The sequence below is a fragment of the Physella acuta genome, unplaced genomic scaffold, assembly GCF_028476545.2.
Source record: "Physella acuta isolate Inbredline_101_S28 unplaced genomic scaffold, ASM2847654v3 ptg000165l, whole genome shotgun sequence".
In the NCBI taxonomy this organism is placed as follows: Eukaryota; Metazoa; Mollusca; class Gastropoda; family Physidae; genus Physella; species Physella acuta.
Window position 1 is genome coordinate 94,932 of NW_026731684.1, and position 17,010 is coordinate 111,941.

Below are 17,010 nucleotides of genomic sequence, written 5' to 3' on the forward strand. Positions count from 1 at the left end.
ATAGTTATAGGCTAGTGACTGGTAGAAAACATCCTTGGTCTTTACTAATTAAGGGGGTGGAGGGTAGGCGTTATTTTTTTGGTCTACTTGAATAACTATATATAATTGGGAGAGAGGGTGGCACAAAATTGATAGTTCGCCCTTGGCGTCTGAATGTGTCGCTACGTCTGTGTTATTAGTATCATCATCATTATTCCTTTTTGCTCCTTGAGGAACATAGGGCCTCCATTTCAGTTTTCCTATCTCCACAGTTTCCCTGCCACTCTAATCAGCATTGATCAGCTCTATCCTATCCTTTCTGCCTCTTCCAGCACACCACCCAACATGTTTTCATTGTTAAGTAAAGAATCCACTTTAGACCTAGCAATCCTTTGGTAGACGAAGTGGAGTTCATTTGTTTCTTGACCTCATTATATGAAGGGAAGGTGTGGCCAGCACTTTGACCAGCCACCTTTACTTACCTTAACATGAGTTAGATACCCATCAGAGTTGGGTGGACTCAGGGATGTTCTACTGACTTGGTCCTGTATTCCAACTTGATACTTTTGCATTTGTAGTGTAGTACTCTAACGCTTAGGTCATGTCTTCATAGGTTGAAACTTTAATTTGACAATTTTATAAACAAAGCAATAGCTTTGTATATAATATTAAATAAAGTTATCTGTACGAAACTGGTTCACAGATGTGGTAAAATTAAGACATGCACTAAATTACCTATTCTTTTGTCTTAAAGAAGGCAAGTTGAAGACACTAGGAACAGCCACAGTAGTTAAAGATAGAACAAAAGAAGACTTTGAAGCAAGAATGAAAGAACTAATGAAAGCTAAAGAGATGCCAGTGATTGGTGGGATGAATAAGGATGATAAAAACAAGAGAGAAGGTTAGAGATTATGTTTGTTTTGTTTTTTTGCTTGACACTCAGGTAATTTAAAACAATGAGCAAAACATACCATTTTGGCATAAAGAAAGTTAAGAATAATAATAAATTAAAAATCTAGATGTATCTCCTTAAAATGAAGAAAGCCTAGTTTTTTAAAATAGAAATAGCCACCAGGTTAATGTAACAGTATAAAATATTTGCAGGACAAAATATCCCAGTGGCAAAACATCCCCAGAATAAAATATCCCAGGGTAAAATACCCCAGGACAAAATATCCCAGGGTAAAATACCCCAGGACAAAATATCCCAGGGTAAAATACCCCAGGACAAAATATACCAGGGTAAAATACCCCAGGACAAAATATCCCAGGGTAAAATACCCCAGGACAAAATATCCCAGGGTAAAATACCCCAGGACAAAATATCCCAGGGTAAAATACCCCAGGACAAAATATCCCAGGGTAAAATACCCCAGGACAAAATATCCCGGGGTAAAATACCCCAGGACAAAATATCCCGGGGTAAAATATCCCAGGACAAAACATCCTAAGGATAAAATATCTCTGTACAGAACATCACCAAGATAAACGTCTATAAAATAAATATTCCATGATAAAATATGTCAGAAAAATACACTATGGTCATGGAACTATAATGGACTATCCATACCCTTACAAACCTTAGCATGACTTAAAATGCAAAACAATACCACTTAATGTACTAAATACATAAATTATTTTTATTTTTTGGCATGCTTTAAACATTATTGTGATGTTAATTTGATATTTGTCTTTTTGTAGAGGAAAGACAATCCAAGAAACTGCCTTCAGATTTTAGCAACCTCCATATACAAGAACAGCCAACGAAATCTTCCAAGCCCACAGCTGAAAATATGTTTGACTTTCCTCAGATTTTTAAAGAAAAGGAACTTGAAGGAGGCAAATATTTAACAATTATTGAGTGTATAAAATATTTCTTCTTTAATCTGGTCAAGTTGAGTTGCTTGCTTAGTCTCAAGGTTAGCTTCTTCTCTAGTTAGGACTCTGCAAGCTCTCGGTATTCATTTCCTTAAGATTTTGTTTTCTCTTCTAACATTTTAATCAACCTGATGGTTCTCATAGAAGTTAGTCAAGTCCATTTAATTGTTGGCACAGCTATGATGCGAAATTGTCAACATTAAAGTTAAACCTGACCATAAAAAATCATTTTATTTTTGTTTAGTTGGAGAAGCTAATTTTTATAACCTAGTCTAAAATCAACCTCTCCAACTAAACATTAAAAAATCAATTTCTTTAACGTAGACTAAAATCATCCTCTCCAACCTAACAACAAAAGAGTCTGTTTATTAAACTTAAATCATGGGATGGCCTGGTTAAATGGTAGAGCATACAACTGCTAAAAGTCTAGAGAGTTTAAAATCTGGGTTCAAGTCAATAGAGATTCCGTGAGTCCACCCAGCTCTGTTGGGTACCTGACCTACATTAGGGAAAGCAAAAGCAGCTGGGCATTGCTCTGACCACAGTAACCCTTCATATTCAGAGGTTACAGGTGAACTCTACTTCACTTGTCCCGGGGAATGTCAACTTTTCAGACTTTAACTTTATTGACTCCAATCAACCTCTCCAACCAAACAACTGAAAAATCTCCAGCCCCAAACAACATGTCAGTAACAGTAACCAATCTCAGACAATATAACAAAGTCTTCATCATTATCTCCCCTCCTAGGAGCAGTAGCTGAAATCTACGGCCTGGTGAAGAAGCTGCTAACCAAGTGTGCTGCTAGGGAGGGCAAGGCTGTTGAGGACCTGACACACAGCCTCTTGAGCTGGACCAATCACGTCATTGAAAACTCTGAGACGCTAGTGGCACATTGCTCGCATGTCATCAAGAAAAGGTGATCAATTGCATAGATATATAATTTTTACTTTTTTTATACTCTGACAGAAAAATAAAAATAGATTTTAATAGCTTTTGCAGTTTAAAACCTCCCCCAATGTATCGTATACAGAAAATCGAGAATGTATTGTAATTGTGCAAAATATCTAAATTGAGATATTGACAAATGTAGATGTTTTATAACCTTCCGAAGCCAAAAAAATTAAGTTTTGCTATCCTCTCTTTCAGTGTGTGTAAATGCGATAACTTGAGTACTGTTTCAGTTATGTTGACCAAATTTCATATATAAGTGTTTTATAAATTTTTTTAGTTTTCTATCAACTTTTGAGTGGTTTCTGGTAACTGGAAGTGATATGTACCCTTTTTCCGGTCTCTAAAGCTGATGACTTGAGTACCATTAAAACTATTTCTGACCCTAACTTCATAATAAACTTTTTGTGACATTATATTGCACCACCTGCTCCTTAGTAGAACTATACTTTTGAATTAAGCTCCTATATTTAATGAATATATTAATGACTATTTTACTAACTATTGTGTTTTAAAGTGAGCTGATTGATTTGGTGCATGAAGTGGACAAACTGGCCACCGAGGTGATCCAGATGGTCAAGTTTGCCACACTAGGGGAGACAACAGCCACACAAGAACTCCTGGCCAGAGCCATGTCCTGGGCCCACTCAGTAAGGACCCCCCCCCCCCCACCTATCTGTACCAAAGACACCTGGAACAGATTAAGTAGATTATACCTTCTGTTTCATTTCCCTCACCCCCCCCCCCCCCCACCTATCTGTACCAAAGACACCTGGAACAGATTAAGTAGATTATACCTTCTGTTTCATTTCCCTCACCCCCCCCCCCCCCATCTATCTGTACCAAAGACACCTGGAACAGATTAAGTAGATTATACCTTCTGTTTCATTTCCCTCACCCCCCCCCCCCCACCTATCTGTACCAAAGACACCTGGAACAGATTAAGTAGATTATACCTTCTGTTTCATTTCCCTCACCCCCCCCCCCCCCCCCATCTGTACCAAAGACACCTGGAACAGATTAAGTAGATTATACCTTCTGTTTCATTTCCCTCACCCCCCCCCCCCACCTATCTGTACCAAAGACACCTGGAACAGATTAAGTAGATTATACCTTCTGTTTCATTTCCCTCACCCCCCCCCCCCCCCCACCTATCTGTACCAAAGACACCTGGAACAGATTAAGTAGATTATACCTTCTGTTTCATTTCCCTCACCCCCCCCCCCCCCATCTGTACCAAAGACACCTGGAACAGATTAAGTAGATTATACCTTCTGTTTCATTTCCCTCACCCCCCCCCCCCCACCTATCTGTACCAAAGACACCTGGAACAGATTAAGTAGATTATACCTTCTGTTTCATTTCCCTCACCCCCCCCCCCCCCCCACCTATCTGTACCAAAGACACCTGGAACAGATTAAGTAGATTATACCTTCTGTTTCATTTCCCTCACCCCCCCCCCATCTGTACCAAAGACACCTGGAACAGATTAAGTAGATTATACCTTCTGTTTCATTTCCCTCACCCCCCCACCTATCTGTACCAAAGACACCTGGAACAGATTAAGTAGATTATACCTTCTGTTTCATTTCCCTCACCCCCCCCCCCCCCCCCATCTGTACCAAAGACACCTGGAACAGATTAAGTAGATTATACCTTCTGTTTCATTTCCCTCACCCCCCCCCCCCCCCCACCTATCTGTACCAAAGACACCTGGAACAGATTAAGTAGATTATACCTTCTGTTTCATTTCCCTCACCCCCCCCCCCCCATCTGTACCAAAGACACCTGGAACAGATTAAGTAGATTATACCTTCTGTTTCATTTCCCTCACCCCCCCCCACCCATCTGTACCAAAGACACCTGGAACAGATTAAGTAGATTATACCTTCTGTTTCATTTCCCTCACCCCCCCCCCCCCCCCATCTGTACCAAAGACACCTGGAACAGATTAAGTAGATTATACCTTCTGTTTCATTTCCCTCACCCCCCCCCCCCCCCCACCTATCTGTACCAAAGACACCTGGAACAGATTAAGTAGATTATACCTTCTGTTTCATTTCCCTCACCCCCCCCCCCCATCTGTACCAAAGACACCTGGAACAGATTAAGTAGATTATACCTTCTGTTTCATTTCCCTCACCCCCCCCCCATCTGTACCAAAGACACCTGGAACAGATTAAGTAGATTATACCTTCTGTTTCATTTCCCTCACCCCCCCCCCCCACCTATCTGTACCAAAGACACCTGGAACAGATTAAGTAGATTATACCTTCTGTTTCATTTCCCTCACCCCCCCCCCCCCATCTGTACCAAAGACACCTGGAACAGATTAAGTAGATTATACCTTCTGTTTCATTTCCCTCACCCCCCCACCCATCTGTACCAAAGACACCTGGAACAGATTAAGTAGATTATACCTTCTGTTTCATTTCCCTCACCCCCCCCCCCCCATCTGTACCAAAGACACCTGGAACAGATTAAGTAGATTATACCTTCTGTTTCATTTCCCTCACCCCCCCCCCCCCATCTGTACCAAAGACACCTGGAACAGATTAAGTAGATTATACCTTCTGTTTCATTTCCCTCACCCCCCCCCCCCCATCTGTACCAAAGACACCTGGAACAGATTAAGTAGATTATACCTTCTGTTTCATTTCCCTCACCCCCCACCATCTGTACCAAAGACACCTGGAAAAGATTAAGTAGATTATACCTTCTGTTTCATTTCCCTCACCCCCCACCATCTGTACCAAAGACACCTTGAACAGATTAAGTAGATTATACCTTCTGTTTCATTTCCCTCACCCCCCCCCCCCCCCATCTGTACCAAAGACACCTGGAACAGATTAAGTAGATTATACCTTCTGTTTCATTTCCCTCACCCCCCCCCCCCATCTGTACCAAAGACACCTGGAACAGATTAAGTAGATTATACCTTCTGTTTCATTTCCCTCACCCCCCCCCCCCACCTATCTGTACCAAAGACACCTGGAACAGATTAAGTAGATTATACCTTCTGTTTCATTTCCCTCACCCCCCCCCCCCCCCCATCTGTACCAAAGACACCTGGAACAGATTAAGTAGATCTTCTGTTTCAATTACTGCTACATATTAAGTGATTTCCAGTCCAGCTACTGTAAAGTAAAGAATCCTCTTTAGATCTAGTGACACATTGGGTAAAGGAAGTAGAGTTCATATGTTTCTGGACCTTGACATATGAATGCAAGGTGTGGTTAGCACTTTGCCCAGCCGAATTTATTTTCCCTAACATGATCTAGGTACCTATCAGAGCTGGGTTGACTAAGGGATGTTCTACTCACTTAAACCTGGGTTTGAACTTGAGACTTTCAGGTTATCAGTCTAGTGCTCTACTGACCACTCCGTTCCCCAGCTACCGTAATTTTCCCTCACGCAAGTCAGGTACCCATTTGAGTTAGGTAAACTCAGGGACCCATTTGAGCTGGGTTAACTAAGGGACGTTCTACTGATATAAACCTGGATTTGAACTTGAGACTTTCAGGTTATCAGTCTAGTGCTCCATCCCCCAGCTACCGTAATTTTCCCTCAAGTAAGTCAGGTACCCATTTGAGTTAGGTAGACTCACTGGCGTCCTATGAACTCAAGCCTAGAATCCAAACTCATGACTTACGGGATAGCAGTCTACCACCTAAACACGTCACCCATAAGGATAAATTATTTTTAGCAAGGGTTGCAGACTAAGCTTTCACCGTAATGAATAATTTAGCATATGTAATTAAATTAGACTGGAAAACCATACATTTTAAATTAAATCAGATAAATGCTTTAAAAGACAAAGAAAATCCTTTTTATTTATTTTGTTTGTCTTCTGATGTAAATTTTAGTAAAAATGTTGCATTTTAATTCTCAGGTGAACAGAGCCAGGTTGATCATTGATGTGACCTGCAACAAATGGTTAACTATGACAAGCAGTTTACCTAAACTTATTGAAGAAAGAAATGACAGTGAATTAAAGCAACAGGTACTCAAATTAAACCAAACTGCTATATTTTCTTTTGTAAAATATGTGGTTTAGTATTCTATTTGTTTGTGCAATTTTTATTTGTTATAATAATGTGAATTTGATTACGCATTTATATTTAAGTGAAATGAAATCGATTTAACTTTTGTTTTAAAAAAAGCAAAGCTTCCTTTGACATTGTTATTGATTTTTAAAAAATTATTTTGAAGTCTAATATTTTTATTTTGTAAAAAATAAATATTATATAGGCCTAAATAAATTTTTTAAAATGTGTATAATATCCATATAGAGTCTAAAGTGTTTTACATTTATGTTTTGATTGTCAAAGATACACATAAAGATTTTTTCTAATTATTATTTGTAAAAAATCTATTCTACGTTACAATTTCTTGTCATTAAAGATCTACTTCCCTTGTATCTGTCAACAGATGAAAGCCTTAATGTCAGTACAAATGGAGGTGTGCCAGCTATTGGAGAAAGCCTTTCTCTTGTCAGCCAAACACTTGGAGAAAGGCAATGAGAAGATGGAGTTCATCACTGCCTCCCGCAACGAAATTGAGAATTTATCCATAACCATCAAAACTACAGTGGATGTTACTGCCATTTCAGGTTTGATGCCTTCATTTGTTTTTACCTAATTTAAAAATCACAACATATGTTTTGTATTTAATACTGTTTTTGTTTTAAATAGTATTACATTGTTGCTTTAATTAAAAAAATATTTCTTTCTAGTTAGGAAATGTTTTAACATCATATTGCAATTGATCTCTTGTTTTGATACGAAATGTTATGTAGTATAACACGAATTATGTTGCTAATAAATAATGTCTTGTTTGTTTTACAGATGAAGAGCATTTAAATAGTGTAACATAAGTTATTTCTAATAAATAATATGAATTGTTACTATTATTTTTTACACAGATAAAAATAGAACATACATAGTTCAACAAATTATTTTTTATAAATATTATCTTTCTAATTCTCATTTTTTTCAAATGAAAAAGCACTTAACTAGTATAACAAAAATGATTTATGCATATTGTGACTAATTTTTTTACCCATAAAAAAAAGAACTTAAATAGTATAACATAAATGATTAATAATAAATATGTCATGTTATAATAATTTTTTTTAGATGAAAGAGCAGTTAATGATTGGTGGCAGCTAAGTGTGGCTTGTCGTGATTGGTCAGTTTTGATGACCTGCATCATGTCAGAGTTTGAAGACATTGCTAGAGAGATGGAAGAGACAGGGCTGAAGAAACTTCAGTGTTTACATGGTTTGACAAAGGACAGGACCAGGACTGCTGATGTTTTTGATAAGGAGACAAACTGTCTTCTAGAATTGGTGGATTGTGTGGTGATTGGGTAAGTTAAGGTTTAGATTGTGCAGAGATTGGCTGTGTAGTGACTCTGTATGTTGGATTGTGTGAGGGATTAACTATGTCTCTAGAGTTAGTACGGTGATTGAGTATGTCATCACCGTATGATGGTTTGTGTGAGGTTTTCTAGAATTAGTTTGGTAATTGGGTAAATCTTCTAGAAAACATTGATTGTATAGTGACTTGGTCTTGCTGTTGTTGATCAGATTGTCTTTTTGTTCCTATCAAGGAGTAAAAAACCATTTATACCAAAGTAATATTTACAAAAATGTTTTTTTTTTAAATGAAGATGCCAACCACAAATCCCCTTTTCTTAATAAATCCTTTGCTTTTTAAATATTTCCTAAATGAATTTTAAAAAATTTTGACACCCACTCCAATCACATCGACATCCCCAACCTATCACATCTAGACCAATCTCATCAACATCCACACCAATCTCATCAACATCCACACCAATCACATCAACATCCACACCAATCTCATCAACATCCACACCAATCTCATCAACATCCACACCAATCTCATCAACATCCAAACCAATCTCATCAACATCCACACCAATCACATCAACATCCACACCAATCACATCAACATCCACACCAATCTCATCAACATCCACACCTCTCACATCAACATTCCACACCAATCACATCAACATCCACACCAATCTCATCAACATCCACACCAATATCATCAACATCCACACCAATCTCATCAACATCCACACCAATCACATCAACATCCACAACAGTCGCATGAACATCAACACCAATCACATCAACATTCATACCAATCACATCAAGAACAATCACATCAATGTCCACATCAATCTCATCAACATTCCAACCAATCACATCCACACCCCCACCAATCACATCAACATCCCCACCAATCACATCAGCATCCACACCAATCACATAAACATCCACACCAATCACATCAACAACCACACCAATCACTTCAACAACCACACCAACCACACCAACATCCACACCAACCACATCAACATCCCCCAACAATCACATCAACATCCACACCAATCGCATCAATATCCACACCAATCACACCCAAACAATCCCTTTAACATCTACACCAATCACATCAACATCCACACCAATCACATCAATATCCACACCAATCACATCCAAATCAATCACTTCAACATCCACACCAATCACATCAATATCCACACAAATCACATCAACATTCCACACCAATCACATCAACATCCACACCAATCACATCTAGACCAACCACATCAACATCCACCAATCACGTAAACATCCACACCAACCACATCTAGACCAACCACATCAACATCCACACCAATCACATCAACATCCCCATCAATCATATCAATATCCACATCAATCACATCAACATCCACATCAACCACATCAACATTCACACCAATCACATTAACATCCACACCAATCACATCAACATTCACACCAATCACATTAACATCCACACCAATCACATTAACACAGCCCCTTAACACAATGCACCAATCATCCTGACACCCACACCAATCAACCCTTGACACCTACCACCTTTTCCCTAACTATTTGAACTTAAAACTTTGTTTACAGTGACACAACCTTAAAGGCCAGAAGTGAACAGCTTGTCACTGATCTAAAAATAGCCCTGTCTGATGTGTTGACCGTTGCCAAGCAACCAGTCAGCCTTAGTGATTCCATTCACACAAGTCATTTTTCAAAAGCATCTTTTGAAATGGCTAAAAGCAGATGGATTGAAAAGGTAAATATAAAAAATATGGGTTTTTTAGTAACGGAAAGTGGTTTCTAGTTTATTTTCCTGCAAGGAAATAGTAAAGATATTTGTTTGACTATTATCTCTACCCTGATGGGCGGATCATGTGGTTAATCTTGAGAGTGCATATTTGCCTTGCAGAGTGTTCTTGGGTGGATGGTAGACAAAGGCTATGGATACTTTTCCAGAAAGAAGAGCAGGAGGAAGTCAGAGTCACCAGATAATATGGCACTTAGCATGTTGACATGACTTTGACTTAGTCCTCTTTGCTCCTTATGGAACATAAGGCTTCCACCATTTTCTTCCATTTCGTCCGATCCCCGGTTATTAATTTTGTCATCTCCCAAGACATCCCTGTTGGCTTCAGTTCTTCATGTTGACATGCAATACTTGATAGTGTGGGAGGAAATCCCCTCCAATATTACACATTAAGAAAAAAACAGAAGACTACCCTGGTCCTTACCCTTATCTTGGCTCTAGTCATAGTACATGGGCCTGAATTATGGGGCTACAAAGCTAGATTACTACCGTTAAAATTACTCTTTTTTTAATTAGTTAAAACTGAACTCTAAGAATTAAAGACAATTAGTAGTTTTAATAGGGAAACTATTTACTGAAAACTAATGTAATAGTTATATTAAATGTTGATAAAATGGTTGACATATAAATGTACATATGTACAACATACAAGACAGTAAATGATATCTATTCATTGAAAATTAATGTAATATAAAATGTTGATAAAATGTTTGACATATAAATGTACAGCATACAATAAATGAAATCTATTAATTGAAAATTAATATTCTTGATAAAATAGTTTACCTATAAATGGGTAGAATTGACATACAGTATAGGGAAATATGAACATTTTATGCATTTATATTATTAGCAAACAATAAATGGAAAATTGATTGAAAATTAATTTAATACAAAGTTTTCATTAAACGATGTTCTGATTCTATAACAATTTTGTGAATGTACAGGCCCTTGATACTCAAGACATGGTATGCCACAACTGTTATGAATACATGGGGTTTGTACATCAGCTGCTCACTGATACACAGAACATCATCTCTGATGATGGTAAACTTTTTCATTCTGCAACATGTTTTAGTATATTGTAGTCAACATGTGAGGGGGGGATGAATGGGGGCAGTGGCATAGCGAGGGGGGGCAGGGGGGTGACACCCAGGCAAAAAATAGCAAAATATATAGAGAAAAATGATAATTCCACTTAATTAAGCGATTAATTCGAGTGCTAAAAAGTCTTAACGCAAAGTTGACAAATCCCGACAAGGGTGGAGAGGGGGGGGGTGCAAATTGAAAGTTTTTGGGGGGGGGGGGGGGGTTGCAAATCGAAAAAGTTTGTCCCGGGGACCGGGAAGGGTCGCTACGCCTCTGGTGGGTGACACCATTAAGTGCTACACCGGGTGACACCCGACCTCGCTACACCACTGAATGGGGGTGAATGTTGTTTGTACCCTACCCTGTTTAATCCTCATGTACCATACACATGTTTTCATGTTTGTATATATCTCAGATCTGAAGGAAGAATTAAAACTTCAGTATAGACACATGCTGACCAATGTACTTGTGGAGACAAGCAATGACCTCAAACAGAAAGCCCTGAAGGCTATACAGACTTGCCCTGACCTCACCAAGCGGGCGGTCATCAGGTCCACATTGGACACTGTCTCAAAACTGACCTCAGAGGTGGAGAGAGTCATTAGAGGTGAATGTAATACTTTTTCCATTCTTGAGGACCTTGCCTTCTTATCTATCACTTCATTTTTGACATGATGTTTGCTTCTATAATCATATGTTTATTTGGGTAAAGATTTTGAATCACATAGATCTAAAAACATTTTTTGATTTTTTTTTTTTAAATAATTTAAATAAAGAAGTAGAGATTACAAACAAAAAAATCCATAGTAATATTCACTTCACAAATTTGTAGCTTTTTAAAACTAAATTTCCAAACACACAACACCATTCCAAGGGTAGAAAATTAATATACAGATATTTCAGTAGATTAAATGTACCATAATTTACTTGTCAACTTATCTATGAAAACTGTACCAAGTTTTTTGTGTGAGTAAAATTGAGCTAACGATTTATTGTTGACTTACCAGTTTCCAATGAGATCACAGAGGCTGATGTGAACACTCTATCAGTGTTGTGGGCGGCCAGAGTCAAGAAGCTGGTGCTACACTTGAGGAAAATGGATGGGGTTAGGGCTTCTATTATCACTGGTATGTTCTTTGATTTTTATAAAATAGATTTGGTTAGTACTTCTATTAGCTGGTATGTTATTTAATTTGTTATGAATGGATGGGGTTAGGGCCTCTATTATCACTGGTATGTTATTTAATTTTATAAAATGGATTTGGTTAGTACTTCTGTTATCACTGGTATGTTCTTTGATTTGATATGAAATGGATAGTTAGGGCCTCTATTATCACTGGTATGTTATTTTATTTGTTCTAAAATGGATGGTGTTAGGGCCTCTATTATCACTGGTATGTTTTTTAATTTGATATGAAATGGAAGGAATTAGGGCCTCTATTATCACTGGTATGTTTTTTAATTTGATATGAAATGAAAGGAATTAGGGCCTCTATTATCACTGGTATGTTCTTTGATTTTATATGAAATGGAAGGAATTAGGGCCTCTATTATCACTGGTATGTTTTTTAATTTGATATGAAATGGAAGGAATTAGGGCCTCTATTATCACTGGTATGTTCTTTGATTTTATATGAAATGGAAGGAATTAGGGCCTCTATTATCACTGGTATGTTCTTTGATTTGATATGAAATGGATAGAGTTAGGGCCTCTATTATCACTGGTATGTTTTTTAATTTGATATGAAATGGAAGGAATTAGGGCCTCTATTATCACTGGTATGTTTTTTAATTTGATATGAAATGGAAGGAATTAGGGCCTCTATTATCACTGGTATGTTTTTTAATTTGATATGAAATGGAAGGAATTAGGGCCTCTATTATCACTGGTATGTTCTTTAATTTGATATGAAATGGATGGGGTTAGGGCCTCTATCATCACTGGTATGTTCTTTCATTTTTATAAAATGGATTTGCTTACTACTTCTTTTATCACTGGTATGTTCTTTAATTAATTTATTACAAAATGGATGTGGTTAGCGCCTCTATTATGACTGATATGTTCTTTGATCAGTATAAAAAAACATTGTTAAAACTGACAGGGACCACTGAGTTTATTGATGTGGTCTGTCTGTTTGAAGAAGACTGCTTTTGTTATACATAGCAAGGGTCTGTTTATCGGCTGAGGATCTCCTTTATCTCTTAATGGTGTTATACACTTCTATATTATAATGGGGTTAAGGAACTCTTTTTATCACATATAATGGTGTTAAGGAACTCTTTTTATCACATATAATGATGTTAAGGAACATTTTCATTTCATATAATGATGTTAATGATCCCTACCATATTATAATGATGTTAAGGAACTCTTTTTATCACATATAATGGTGTTAAGGAACTCTTTTTATCACATAAAATGATGTTAAGGAACATTTTCATTTCATATAATGATGTTAATGATCCCTACCATATTATAATGGTGTTAAGGATTATAATGGTGTTAAGGAACTCTTTCTATCACATATAATGGTGTTAAGAATCACTACCATATTATAATGGTGTTAAAGAACACTTTTATTTCATATAATGGTGTTAAAAAACATTTACATGTCTTATAATATCTTTAGCTGGTAAATATTTCATCAGTACCACAGATTTATTATAAGTTGATACAGTCAGTTGGCTACTTATATTATACTAAATAAAATAACACTGTTCATATCTGAGAAGTCCATAACTAAATGTGTGCAGATATTTAGCTGAGCAATTAGAAACATCAGTATCTCATATCTACGATAGTTTTAACGAGTAACGTAATTTTTTTGTCCTCAAGAAATTGAAAACTTGAACAAGCAAAGTGGAGCTGCAGTGATGCAAGGTCCTTATGTTTCACCTGTGCAGCACCAACATGCATCTGTCAGGGAGGAACAGAATGTGCAGCAACACCCCCATAATGGGCAGCAGCCTGTAAACTTGCAGGCATCACAGCTGTTTCCACATTATCTGCAGGATGGATCTACAGTGTTGCCTCAACCTGGCAACTATGTACAACCTGGCAACTATACACAATCTGGCCACATTATACATCCTGGCAACTTTTCAAAATCTGGCAACATTGTGCATCCTGACAACTTTACACAATCTGGCAACATTGTACATCCTGGCAACTTTACACAACCTGCAATAAACAACCATGGCCAACAACTGCTGCCACACCAATCACAAACTCTAAATTATCCACAATTCCAACCCACACACAACCAGCAGCCACAGTTCCTACCACACCCACAATATTCATCAACAGGAACTTCGCAAACAGCACAGAACCAGCCCCCAGCCATAACCCTAACCCAACCATCTCAGCACACACCCTCTCACCAGAATATCCAACCACACCAACCACAGCTGTATAATTCACCCCCAGCTTTAACCCAGTCAACCCAACAGTCACCCACTCACCAGAATATCCAACCACAACTGTATAATTCACCCCCAACTTTAACCCCTTCCCTGCCACCCCAACAGACACCCACTCACCAGAATATCCAAACACATCAACACTCACCACCAAATCAAGGGGCCAGCGCATCATTCAAGGAAACACCCACTAGGTGTGTATCAGCCATTATAAGCTACTTCATATAACTACAGTATAATTCATTGTGTATCTGTTATCACTACTATCTGTAATTGTGCTTAATTTTAACCCTTTACCTTTCAATATTTCAAATTAATCTTGATTATTAGAATTAAATTTTAAAAACGTATTTCATACTATATATCTATTTGAAATAACAAACAGCATATTTATATTTACTAATTTAGACTGATTATTATTTTTTATTTTTTTAAAAATCTATTTTTTCATGATGTTTTGTTATATACAATTGTCCTGAGCAGAACATTATCAGACTCAGTCTTATCACCTAATGGTAAATCAGTCAACTCGCTGCTGGTAAGTTTTAATTTAATTTTTTTTAAACAATTAGAAAGATTAGCGGGGCAATATTACTTTTAATGAATGAAAAAAAGTGTTTTAGTTTTTATCACAACAGGTTTTTATACTTTTGTTTATTTTTTTCTAACTACATTTATTAAACAACATGAATAATTTTTGAAAAACCAATCAGCTAAATTTATGAAGCATTTTGGGAAAAAAATAATTTTTAATTGTTTTATTAAAGTTAATAAAAGTGTGCTAATATGAAAAAGTAAAACAAACATCAATTTATATTATAAACAAAAAACATGTTTTCCTTTAATTGCGTTAAGTTAAATTTAGTGTAAGTTTTCAGGTCATGATTTTTTTCTATACAGATGCCAACTATTTTAAACTTTTTGTTATGGCAACAATAATATAAATTCCTCAGTTTAATTACTTTTGAAACAGAGTGATATTTACATGAATGTTTATTTACAGAAAGATGCACAGTTTTTAGGGGTAAAGCTGAATAAGTGGCAAGACAAGATGGCTGACATTGAAGGTCAAGGTCGGTCAAAAGTTGTACAGGATGCTCTAGAAATGGCCAGATTGTGTTCTGAGATGGCCATGTTTACCAAAGGTCAAGGACCACTCAAGGTGAAATCATAATTTTTATTTCATTTTCTGTTGATCTAAATTTAGTTCTGTGGCATAATTTTTATAATGCTTAAAATTTTAATACACTTCTATATGCCGACATGTAGGGGTTTGGCATCATGTATTTTACGAAAAAAAAATTTTTTGTTTTTTAATGAAATGATTTAGTTTTATTTTATTCAGATAAATAAGTTCAAGTTGAAGCTGAAGTTTTTAAAAAAATGTTATTTTTTCTAAATAGAACTCTGAAGAAGTGATAGCTGCTGCAGTTGCCATTGTTAGACACAGCCAAGATATTGAGACCTTTGCTAACAGGCTGCTAAGTCTGGCTGGTAAAAATAGGTGCGTCACAATTCTTTTTTAAAGTTTGTTGTTTTGGAAATGAGCTTGAATAAAAAATTTAAAGTTTGAAAGTAAAATAAAATTTTTAGCGTTTCCTTAAAAATTAAGACCAGCATTCTAGAATAGTAATTTAATTATCAAAACACACTTTCCTTTTAATTGCTATTCAGGTTTTCTTTCTTTGTATTTTCTATTTTTTAAATTTAACTGTTTATGAGTATTTTCTTTTTCAAGTTTCGCTTGATAATATTTAATCAATTCAATATTTAATTTTACATTTTAATTTCTTTGGCATTTCTCTTGCTCTTTTAAAACAAAACAAAAAAAAAACTGTTATGCGTTTGTTTGTCCATCTAACTTTTAACTGCTGTGTGTGTATGCTGTAAGTCTGATTTTTAACTGCTGTTTAATAGGCTATCAGACAACCTAAATCTTTGCATATTGAAGATGAATGGCTGCTCCTCCCAGCTTCAGATTATAGCATCAGCTCTACACAACTCCCCTAAGTCTCACCAGGTAACTAACACATTTCACATTCACTGCTAAGCTCCTTTTAAAATACCTACTGTATACAAATCATTTTTCAAATTTTAAATTTACTAATATTGTTATCTTTTTTTTAATGTGTCCAATATTTAATGTGTAAACCATTTTTAAATATCCTATTAATGAGAAGCTGTTTTTTATATTAAAAATGTACAAAACTAATTGTTTCTCTTACAGGGTGATCGTATACTAGTGAGGAATGCTTCAAACCTGCTGACCACTGTCAGACAGATGTTTGCACTGGTTGAAAGCATTGCTGCTATGGTAGGACTAAACTTTTTTTTTTTACATTTTTAAAAATTATTCTGATAACTTTATTGTGAATATTTGTTTTTAATAATTAATGAAAATATTAGACAGCATTTAATTCACTTAGTTGTGAATAAATAATATTCTTGGGAAAGATAAAAAAAAATGTTCTCATTTATGATTAATTAATTCATCAA

The 17,010-nt window shown here is 36.4% G+C and overlaps 1 protein-coding gene across 1 annotated transcript in view; it reads left to right on the forward strand.

Annotated features, from left to right (window-relative positions):
- LOC131936015 (uncharacterized) overlaps window positions 1-16,564 on the forward strand; it is a 36,407-nt gene extending 19,843 nt beyond the window's left edge. Inside the window, exons 14-29 of the mRNA XM_059292806.1 lie at window positions 734-880; window positions 1,681-1,818; window positions 2,606-2,774; window positions 3,324-3,456; window positions 6,699-6,809; window positions 7,238-7,418; window positions 7,945-8,176; window positions 9,786-9,954; window positions 10,953-11,052; window positions 11,510-11,701; window positions 12,102-12,221; window positions 13,931-14,708; window positions 14,998-15,052; window positions 15,518-15,676; window positions 15,918-16,018; window positions 16,432-16,564. Of these exons, the coding sequence (XP_059148789.1) occupies window positions 734-880; window positions 1,681-1,818; window positions 2,606-2,774; window positions 3,324-3,456; window positions 6,699-6,809; window positions 7,238-7,418; window positions 7,945-8,176; window positions 9,786-9,954; window positions 10,953-11,052; window positions 11,510-11,701; window positions 12,102-12,221; window positions 13,931-14,708; window positions 14,998-15,052; window positions 15,518-15,676; window positions 15,918-16,018; window positions 16,432-16,564 (2,918 nt within the window). The remainder of the gene's footprint in view (window positions 1-733; window positions 881-1,680; window positions 1,819-2,605; window positions 2,775-3,323; window positions 3,457-6,698; window positions 6,810-7,237; window positions 7,419-7,944; window positions 8,177-9,785; window positions 9,955-10,952; window positions 11,053-11,509; window positions 11,702-12,101; window positions 12,222-13,930; window positions 14,709-14,997; window positions 15,053-15,517; window positions 15,677-15,917; window positions 16,019-16,431) is intronic.
- The last annotated feature ends 446 nt before the right edge of the window (window positions 16,565-17,010 follow it).